The sequence below is a fragment of the Pinus tabuliformis genome, chromosome 8 (assembly GCF_031772625.1).
Source record: "Pinus tabuliformis cultivar Carrire ecotype Pingquan chromosome 8, CPIR1, whole genome shotgun sequence".
Classification (NCBI taxonomy): Eukaryota; Viridiplantae; Streptophyta; class Pinopsida; order Pinales; family Pinaceae; genus Pinus; species Pinus tabuliformis.
The window spans coordinates 153,952,157-153,963,865 of NC_142294.1; the positions used below are offsets into that span (position 1 = coordinate 153,952,157).

General features: G+C 35.7%; 1 protein-coding gene across 1 annotated transcript; it reads left to right on the forward strand.

The window, feature by feature from the left end:
- Window positions 1-3,351: 3,351 nt before the first annotated feature.
- LOC149234592 (protein DETOXIFICATION 27-like) lies at window positions 3,352-11,165 on the forward strand. Its single transcript, XM_089461207.1, has 9 exons — window positions 3,352-3,713; window positions 5,218-5,759; window positions 5,870-5,956; window positions 6,058-6,114; window positions 6,217-6,461; window positions 10,428-10,540; window positions 10,656-10,742; window positions 10,845-10,913; window positions 11,008-11,165. Exons 1-9 carry the CDS (start codon window positions 3,432-3,434, stop codon window positions 11,044-11,046), a joined length of 1,521 nt encoding a protein of 506 aa, XP_089317333.1. The 5' UTR covers window positions 3,352-3,431; the 3' UTR covers window positions 11,047-11,165.
- The last annotated feature ends 544 nt before the right edge of the window (window positions 11,166-11,709 follow it).

An 11,709-nucleotide genomic window follows, 5' to 3' on the forward strand; every position in this document is an offset into this window, starting at 1 on the left:
AGAAATTGTTCACCAAAGAGATTGTAACCCTTGTCCTCAGAATTTCTTTCCCATTGATGATTACTCTCTTCTGTAAGCCAAATAGGGTCACAGTCTTCTTTAGAACAAAGAATGCTAGCTTGCTCACTTGCAGTCCTAGCATTGAAATCACCCACTGTAAGGACTTAACCTAGCTGAGAATATGTTGCAATATCTGCTTTTAAGGCTGCAAATGGATCTTTGTGGTCAAGCCCTCTACCTTTGTAGATTTTTTAAACTTGCAGCGTAAAATAACATGTTGCGATTTGAAGTTGTTTCCATTTTCTAATATTTTAAACCAAATAAATTGTTTATTTCAATCTTGTTTTTCTAACTACATGAAACAACCTTCTTTCTACCTCACTAAAACCATCATACCCTCGTGCCCTTTGCCATTCCCTGTTGCCTTTTTCCACAATGCCATCTTCTAGTATCCTACAAATAGAGGTGTCTTGTACCTTTCATGTTCATGTGTTTCTATGAGGCAAATTATGTCTCTATCTTCCGCAATATGCCCTAACCCAGGTCCCCATCTCCATGGGTAACCTTTGCAATTCTGACAAACTAATCTTAAGGAAACCTAGGTATGACTTGATTGCTATTTATTTTGACATGCATGACTCACATTTTAGTCTTTGTCCATTCTTTCCCATACTAACCTTGCTTCCTAATTTCCTATTGAAGAGTTATTTGCCTCTTCTTTATTACCATCTTCCTGCTCTGTTTTGGAAGGAAGTCCAAATCACACTATCACAACTTTACCTTTACACATCCATGCTCTCTTGCCTTCATCTCTTGCTGCCCTAACTTTCAACATTTCCTCCCTCTTTTCCTCCTATTGTCTTACAGTTAAATCTCAATCTAGAAAAAAATGAGAACCCCTCAAGAGATGCTTCTTGGTTAGAATGATATATTTATCATGCAAGCTAGGCATGATGACTTTTATGGGCCTGACTCTCTCACCCTTAAACTTACCGACCCTCCATGCTGGCATATTTTTCCTTGCCATAGCAACTTGTGTTTCAAAAAGTCTTGTGCAAGGTCAAGAGTACATTCATTTTTCCCATAGTCTTTCACCCTTTTAATAATTCTGTTTGCTGCTCTACTTTATCTTTCCTTGCCTTCTCTATCTTGCATGTTGTCAATCCGAATGTTTGTTTCTCCTTCCTTATTAGCAAAATTGCTAATAACTTATGCCCAAGTTTTGGAAACTTCGGTGGAATCTCCTTTCCTTTCTTCTCTTGCTTTCTCTTCATGGTTATCTATTTGGGCAATCGTTTTCCCTTTATCCTCGAATGATTTCGCATTCACTACCTCTATACTTTCCACTACAAATTTCTTTATGTTTTGCACATTTGCCTTCATGCGTTGCCATTTTGTCTTCCCTATTAGGAGAGCTTCATGTAACAATGTCACTTGTTCTTTCAAAACTTTATTACTTTCTGCTAAAGATTTGTTCTCAACTGTTATTATATGAATTTTATGATCTCTTTCCTACTCTTTAGCTTCTAAAACCTCCAACCTTTGTTTTGCATTTAACAGTTCCTTCACATAACATCAGATAACCAGACGAGAGGTGTGGATGTGGGATTATAGAAGACAAAATCATCAATGACTTTTCCTCTCGGACTTCTTCTTACCACATGTTTGTAGAGGGGACTTGTTTGAGTGCTTATTGCAAAGCGCTCAAGTGCTTTCCCTTTGAAACCATTTTTTCCTTGTTTGCTCCCATTTTAAATAGGATAGTCTTCGTTTTAAAATGCCCGGATAATGTTTCACATTGACTCAAACCCACTTCTAAACTTTGCTAGATGAGGCAATTTTCACTTGTCCTAAATCATTTGTCTCCACAAGTTCTCTAGTTTCTTTGTCACGTTGTCATGTTTGAATGCATTTCCATACAGCCTATTATGAGAAAGATGTAAGTCCAACCCATTCCTCAATACATGCTTGTAAAATTCGGTCTTTGCCCTACTCTTCATCGCTGTTATCTGAACCCGGCTGCCCCTTTCTGCTATCCGCTATACCTGTCTGCTATGCTATCCACTACTGCTGTTGCTATCCGTTTTCCGGTTTAGGAGGGTTGGTGACTACACAACACCCTAGAGCCGCTGCCCCTTTCTGCTATCCGCTATACCTATCTGCTATGCTATCCACTACTGCTGTTGCTATCCGCTTTCCCCTTTACGAGGGTTGGTGACTACACAACACCCTAGGGACGCACTCTCACACTCTACAACTGCAACTACTCTCAACCACGGCTTCACACACCAAAGACACACATTCACGCCTGCCTTAGGACGCTAGTTGGAGAGTCCTTATTCATGCACGTGAGTCTTATTAGGATTGACTCGTTCAAGTGACTCAATTATCAGATTCAGGCGTGGAGTCGTCAATATTCACAGCAAAGAGTCATATTCACGCCTGCCTGAGCATGCTGGTTGGAGAGTCCTTATTCATGCACGTGAGTCTTATTGGGATTGACTCGTTCAAGTGACTCACTTAGCGAATTCATTCGTTAATGCACGTGAGTCTTATTAGGATTGACTCGTTCAAGTGTCTCACTTATCAGATTCATGCGTGCAGGTGTTTTGCTCAGTATTCATCCATGCATCTGTGTTTCATTATGATCATAGAAATTTTGGCATGTTAAATTTCTATTTATTTTTTTTGGAAATTTCAATCAGTTATTAAGTTTAGAAATTTTAAATGATTTGTGATAGCACTAAATTTATTTTCACCATGAAAACAAAATTGAAGCATTCTTACCGTCTATCAAATTCTTTACTTTAGAAAAAAAAAATAACGATATTCCAACAGGTTTCTCCGGAGGCCTCACAACTCCAATCTTATTTAGTAGCGCATCAAAATTATTTGTGTGAATGACCTAACTGCTGGCGTCAGCGAACCCCTCATTTCGATTTCGCTTTCCACGGCCGTAACATCGGAAGCACAATCACGATGTCAATGGTTGATATCTAATGGTGTTACCTAACTCTTATACATTTTGGAGTTTTTGGCGCCAAAAAGTTTTGGTCAGATTTTGTTTGTATTTAAAATGTATTTTTAATGCATAAATATATTCAGCGTAGGACATCTAAATTGTGCAGTTTGAGGAATCGAATTAATAATTCCAACAACTAAATTGTGCGGTTTGAGGAATGGAATTAATAATTCCAACAACTAAATTGTGCAGTTTCAGGAATCGAATTAATAATTTCAACAAATTACTGTGGAAATCTGGACAAAATCTAGACAAATTTGACAACAAGATGTGCCAAAAACCTACAATCCGGCAATGCCGTCGATTGATCAGTCAACGTTGAATGATAGCTGGGAACGTTGCGCGAAATGATAAGTATCCTCCGTCTCATTCTGTGTTCTATCTTCTCGGCCTGAACATTCATAGTAAAATGAACGAGGAACCGGACACTCTGCGCGATCCACTTGTTGAGGAGAGGAACGAACATGGCAGCCAAAATTGGGCACTGATATGCTCAAACCATACAGGGCGACGGTTCTGGGAGGAATCAAAAATGCTATGGAGGATTGCGGGACCTGCAATATTCACTCGCGTCGCCCTGTATGGGACGAATGTTGTTACTCAGGCTTTCGCTGGGCACTTGGGAGAGTTGGAATTAGCTGCCATCTCCATTGCTTCTACTGTCGTTTTCGGATTCAATTTTGGATTGCTGGTAAGCTTCCACACTGTTTTTTTCCGAAGTGTTATGCTTTTTTTTTGGTTGTTGATGATATCATGGTGAATTTTTAACTGGCAATTTTATGTTCAGAGTATCTTAGATTCTGGAATATTTTAGGAATCTGCTATCTATATAAGTTTATTCGTAACTAATTAGAATAGTATGGAGGTTGAACTTCAAATCTAGTGCTTGTTATAGTTACCCGGTTTTAATTCGAATTCTATAAGATATTATAAAAACCCAGTTTTAATTCGAATTCTATAAGATATTATAAAAATTCAGATGAAAAATTTTCAATTCCTAAAAAATTCTCTACTTTACATCTTAAAGACTGAAATATATATATATATATATATATATATATATATATAAATTTTATAGTATGCATCTTAAAGAGTGGAATATGTATATCTTTTTCCCTCTAACAATAATGTTTTCCGTTAATTGTTTTTAGTCATTTATTTCGAAATTTTTAAATATTTTTAATAATTCTAAATAATATAACAACTTTAACAATTTTAAATATATCATTAAAAAAATAGCTTTCTCTTTTCTCTCTCACCTTATTTTCAAAAGGTAAATTTAACTTCATTAATTAGTTTCAAAATTCTACTGAATAAATAAATACACATTCTAAACAGAAAATAAATCTTAATTCACCTTAAAAATTCTCTCTTTCTCTACTTTCTTAACTTTCCAATCTTCTAAAACAACAATAAAATTAAAAAATAAAATTTTTATTTTTTTATTTCACAATTATTTCTCTCCTTTTTCTATGAGAAGAGTAGTAATTTTTTTTATATATATTCAAAAATACTGACCAATATTCTACGTAAACTAATCCTGAGCAAAATTATCTTTTTCAAAAAGGCTGGAACTAGAGTAAAACTAAACCAAGCCCTAGCAAAGCTATCTTTTTCAAAGAAGCTGAACTAAGAGTAAAACTAAACCAAGCCGAAGCATATTAACATTTCTCTCCGACCAGTCATTACTATTGACCATGGTGCGTCCCCTCTTAACTCCATTGAAAAACGAAATATTGTTTCATTCAACAAGGTGCCGAATGAACACATCTATGCACAAACTTGATCAAATTTTATCCAAATATTCGTTATTTGAACCGAATACATGAATTTTCCAATTCTTGCTTAGATTGTGGTTAATTTGATAACTATGGTGCCTACTGTTACAACACTAGAAATATATTTTATAAGTCAAATATACCAAGGCTCTTCCAAACTATGGGTAAAGAGGATCAGAAATTTACTCTTAAAATCAATCACAACTTACCAAACATATCCCTTAAATTTCTAAACAAAATAGAAAAAATAATGTGGCATTGTAACACCCACTCAATTTTCCCTTACTTTAGTTTCTTTTAAGGACAACCGATGGTAGCTTCAGAGGCTGAGGGCATTAGAGAGGCAAATAATAGAAACTCTCTGGATTTTATATATAATATTACTGATCTAGTTCTGAGTGTCTTTTGACATGGCAGCTTGGAATGGCAAGCGCCTTGCAAACACTGTGCGGCCAAGCATATGGTGCTAAGCAATACCACATGCTCGGAATATATATGCAGCGCTCTTGCATAGTGCTATTTTTTGTTGGGATCCTTCTGTTGCCAATCTATATATTTGCCACCCCCATTTTGAAGCTGTTGGGGCAGGCCGATGATATTGCTGAACTAGCCGGATCAGTTTCCATCTGGTTCATTCCTCAGCATTTTGCTTGTGTTTTCATGTTCCCAATTCAGAGATACTTGCAGTGTCAGTTGAAAAACATGGTCATTGCTTGGATCACTGGAGCCACTTTGGCACTTCATGTTTTTCTGAGCTGGCTCTTTGTTGTTAAATTGCATATGGGACTTATCGGAGCAGCTATGACATTGAATTTAGCATGGTGGCTGCCTCCGATTTGCCAATTTTTCTACATTATCTGTGGAGGTTGTCCCCAGACATGGACTGGACTATCAAGACAAGCATTCCAGGATCTGTGGCCTTATATCAAATTATCTGTCGCATCTGGTGTGATGCTATGGTTAGCTGCACTCATCTCGATCTTGAAACTATTCTTAATCAATGTAAAATTTTAGTTTTATAAAGTATAGTTCTGAACAAGGAGCTGACATTCGTTTTCTCATCAAACAGTTTAGAAACTTGGTATTACAGAGTATTGATCCTCTTGACAGGGCATCTAGCAGATGCGGAAGTAGCAGTTGATTCCCTTTCAATCTGGTACAACGTGTTTTCATCTGTTTATATTATTTTAGAATAAAGAAAAATACTGTAAAATCCTATATTTTAACATATATGAGTTTTCATCTCATTTCTTACAGCATCAACGTCAACAGTTGGGAAATGATGATACCAATTGGATTTTTAACGGCAATAGGGTATGCTCACCATACTAGAATTTGGAAAGGTACCGGAAATCATATTTCAGAATTTTCAAGGGTTACATTATGCCTCGATTAATTTGTAGATTTTTAATGCAGAGTGAGGGTTGCCAATGAGCTAGGCGCTGGAAATGGAAAAGGAGCTAAATTTGCAGTGATTGTTTGTGCAAGTACTTCGAGTGCTATAGGATTTGTTTTTTTGGTTCTGATTGTTGTGTTTCGCCAAGATTTCGCTCAGGTGTTTACTAGCAGTACAATCATCATAGAGGCGGTTTCTAAATTGGCGATTTTGCTGGCATTTACTATCCTTCTTAACAGTGTTCAGCCTGTACTCTCAGGAAAGTGTTGTTTTTAAGCAGTGTGGTTGTTATTGCTATTTTTTTTTTTTTTCAGAAAATCATATCTCGGATGTTTGGACTCTGGTGCATTGGTGAAATATATAGTTTGTACGTGTTAAAAAGTGAATATATAAACTATATATTAACTGGCTCTCGAGGTGAGATACTTGGAGAGTGTACAAACACTCCTACAAGCTTTTTTTCATTGAATCAAATGAACCTCAAATATACAGGCTTTCATATTAATGGGATAGGTCTAAAATTAAAGTCTCAATCCTATCATCATCATAACAATAATCTAAGTTTATCTTTCTCCATTACTTCCAACAATCCCCCTTAATGGAGAAAGGGTACTGAACAATAACATCTAGTCTCAGCTAGTATTAAATTAAAACATGAAAAACTTGGTAACAGAGGTTTTCATTTTGGTCTTTTTGCTTGTGAATCCATACTTGTTCATCTTGAATCGAGGCTTCATCTTCTCTTTCCTCCCATGAGATAGTGATGTATCTTCACCTCATTTCTTCCCGAGTGATGGAAAGCTTGAATTCTTATTCTCACCTTTCTCAAGATTGAGACAGGCTGGATAGGAGAATTTTCCCTCAACCATTTGAAAGTCAGCTATGATGTCTTCATCATTCATTGATGTAACGTCTGCACACACAGAAATATTAATGAGATTATCACAATTTAAATTCTCTCGAGCTTTGTCTTCTTCTGCCACGTCTTTGCAATCAACTTCATGTGGCTCGTCCAATTGATCTTCAATAGTTTGTCTCTCTTTACATCATGATCAGCTTGTGTGTCTTCAATCTCAGGATCTTGCACAACAGACTGTGCCTCTTGGTTCTCGTGGTCCGAGTTGAACATACTATCCACGTTAATGCCAAATGCCCACATGAGAAAAAGATCATCATCTGAACCAAAAATATCTTCAAATATAGACATGTTGTTAAAGTTTAGCTTATCTAGCTTTATCTTGCTTTGAGATTTCTTTTAGACTCCACACGGTCCTCTAACTAGCTCCAACAATCCCATTACCACGCAGGCTGGAAACTTCTCCCCTTGGCAGCTCTTTAACTATAGAACCTTGTAGATTGTGGCTTCTGTGCCACTAAGGTCTCAAATCGCTGGGTTTTAACGACCAGCAACAAAACCAGCTCTCACAAGTTGGAAAAGCTATCAATATCTAATTCTGATATATGTAATTAGCAATAACACATTTTTGAAAATGGATTCAAATCAGCACGAATTTTCGCATTTTCATTGTCGCATATAATAATTTAGAAGACAAATTTACCCAATTAGTTTTCAGATATCCACACCCTGCAACTTCTAGGTTGCTTAAACAATAAAATTTCCAGAACGATAATTAAAAAACAGCACAAGCATCACATAGATTTAGTCCTGCCATCCACGCCTCAATCACCATGCTGGATTGATTTGGGGATGAATTCCACTCTTAGGCCTCTTGCAATCTTGGCCTTCCTCCGGCTAACTGCAACAAGTTTCACGCAGATCTGGCCTCCTCGGTCTCCATAGAATTCACTCAAATTGCGCAGGCCCAGATCTTGATTTCGCTGCACTGATCTCACGCAGTCGTCCACACCGCCACGGTGGATTACCACGGCAATCTGCAGCAAACACGGCGTCCACCACGCGGCTTGTCCACTCCAATGCACGCAGACAACGACTCAGGTAACAGTCGGCCGTGGAAGCTTCCCTCGATTCCTCCGTCATAAATGAATATCGATTCCTAGCAGCTTTTTCAGTGTGGGCGATAACATGAGAGCCTGGTTGTGAAAGCACGATCAACAAATAAAACAAAATCTCCCATGTTTTCAGAATATGTGTCTTTTGTTGTTGATGAGGAGCCGGCAGTGAGAAGATTACTATAAGCCTGCCTCTACGGATTGAAATCCACAACGCTGCTGAAATTTAAGCGGCTTCTTCGTGCCGGAGTGGGAGTTGATTCCTATCTGCGCAGGCACCAGCTGCTTACCACGCCTTTTAATGTCTGTCAACATGCTGCCTCCACGCAGCTCACACATCCAGCCATCCAACGAGGCCTCTTCAGACGGCAGCGAGGACCCACAGGATGCTGACACACGCGAATTGGCGCTATTCCGTGCCCAAACCACGCTACGCTTTTGACCCAGCCATTTTCCTCTCTCCATGTTAAAAAGTGAATATGTAAACTATATATTAACTCGCTCTGAGTGAATATATAAATGATATATGAAATGGTTCTTAAAAAGGGAATATATAAACTATAACTAATCACTTGACATAAGATACCGGGAAAGTGTACTCACACTTATACAAGCTTTTTTTTCATTGAGTGAGATAATCCTCAAATATATAAGCTTTCATATTAGTGGGATAGTTTCTATTACTTTTTAGATATTAGGATATGAGGTTTAAGATTAGAGTCTCAATCTTATTATCATCATAACAATAATTTAAATTTAGTTTTCTTCATTATTTCAACAATATGAACAAGGTAAAAACAAAACATTTAACACTCATTACTAACAATTCATTTTCATTTTATAATAGAAGAATATTATGCATCAACTTAGTATTTTGTTGGGAAGATTAAAACACTGGTAGGTTTTCTGTGCTTATCAAAATTATTGAAATCACAGGCTTTCCAGCTTTATTGTCACATGGTAAAACGTTAAACTAATACATTCCCTATTTCTAACTTTAAGTGGTTAGAAAATTCATTTTCATTTTGTAATCAAGAATATTATCCATCTCTTGGGTATTTTGTTGGGAACATCAAAATGGCCTCTCTGGTTATCGAATATTGAAATGGCAGTTTCTCTCTGTTTATCAAATATTGAAATGGCAGGTATTCTCGGTTTGTCGTTACAAAGTTACCCAGTTAAAAATTAAAGTAACAGATTCCCTATTTCCAGCTTTACATGCTTATAAAATTCAAACACAGTAGCTGAAAAAATAGACACCTGGTTGATTTAATTTTAATGTATTGTATGATCCAGGTCATTTTGATCATTTAAATGTTATTAGTATTATCAAATATTTACATTCAATAGTATTTGATAAATATTTGAATATGTACCTGACAACTATAAAACAAGACAACAATTGATTTTATATATATATCTTATTTTATTTTATTTTATTTACAATTCTAGATTTAAAAAAAATTGAAGAACAGATTCCCTATTTCCGGCTTTACATGCTTATAAAATTCAAACGGAGTACCTAAAAAGTAAACAACTGGTTGATCTCTTTGATTAATTTTAATATAGTGTATGATCCAGGTCATTTGGATCATTTAAATGTTATTAGTATTATCAATTATTTACATTTTTCAATGTAGTATCTGATAAATATTTGAATATGTGCATGAAACCTATAAAACAAACGATTAAAATATTATTATTATTATTATTATTTTTTATATATATATATATATATATATATATATATATTATTGTTATTTATAAACCAGGATTGTGCAAGATATGAATCTAGAAATCCTCAATCTCTCCAATCAGGAATATTATTATTTATAAGGTTCATAATTGATATATTTTTATAATTTATACTCAGTTATTTATAATCGAAAATTGTATTATACTCGAATTTCGATATCTTTGTCACAATATTGGTTCTCTTCCGTGATTCATACCCTCAATCTCTCCCATCAGATTTGGAACAATGGCGTGGTGAGGACTGGACATAACATAAACCCACTAATCTACACAGTTAATTATCCATTGACCTATTTAAATATAGCAAGATAACCAGTCAACCAGTTGCCCTCTTAGTTGATTTGTCAATATTGGTTGAAATCAATTTTTAGCACCCGTTGCTACTGCATTTTGATTTCATTTAATTTGATATAAATCAATGTTATCAAACTTTTCTGAGGGTTAAAATTTGTTTATTTTTATGGCTAAACAAACATTTCTGGTTTGACATGATTTGCAGGAGTAGCGGTTGGATCAGGATGGCAAGCTTATGTTGCATGGATCAACATTGGTTGTTACTATGTCATTGGAGTACCGTTAGGCATGTTGCTTGGTTGGGTATTCAATTTAAGTGTCTTGGTGAATATACTTTCCTTTCATTTGTGTTTTAAATTGCAGAGAGGAAATGTCAAGGCAATGAAGGCCTTTTGCAATAACACAACACTGTCAATAACAGACTGAATTTACACTGCAGGGAATATGGTCAGGAATGATATGTGGTACAGCAATACAGACTCTCATACTCGCTTATATTACATATCGTTGTGACTGGGAACTAGAGGTGAAAAACACCAAAAAATAAACACCAACATGAAATCAATAGCTGGTTATTGATAATAGTTATTTGGTGATAATGGTTATGTATGTACTGACAAATTTGCAGGCAAATAAAGCTATTGATCGTGTGAATACATGGCATTCCGAAGATCCTGATCAAATCACATCGCAGGAGGTCTGTAAAACATATTTCAATAAATTTAGTATCATTAACGAGTCATTTGAATTGTTTAAGCATTGCAGCTTATGTTTGGCATTTTTTTTGACAGTCCAGAGCAACCGGAAATGAAGATGGTTTTCGTCCCTAGATAATACCTTGAAGGTTTTTGAGAAATTGAAATCATATTTATTAGATATGAAAATGTTCCACGATGTAAGCATTTTGAATGACCACAATGAGTATGAGATAAAATTTTTAACTCGGTTCGTCCTCTCGGTTCGTCCTCCAGGTACTCTGGGCAAATTGTTTGTCACGATGCAATTTGTCTATCAAATATATCTAAAATTTCTTTTAACCCTAGAAATTTCTATGTTGAAATAGTTGGCACAAATTCTGAAAATGTGGCAACCATCAGTTTAATTTCGAAATTCCTACTCTGATTTCTCTAACTTGTAAACTGCGACAAAACCTATTCGCCACGAGGATAAATGATATTCAGTGTTATGATGGATGTAATATTAAAAGTAGAAAGATAAAAATATATGTCATTTTCATATGCGGATTAGTATATAAAAGGTGGAAAATGTTATTAAGGTGGAAAATATCACCTAACAATATTGTGCTAGTTGATAGTCCCATGGGGAGGATTAGTAGACCATGGTTGATTATCGCTGACTAAGGCTAAATATATTCAAGTAATCTTTAATGAGAGTTAATTATGGTCAATATAGAGCTAACTATGGATGACCAAGGTTGTCCACAATTAATTATAGTTGAATATGATAGATTATGATTGACTATTATTGAACAT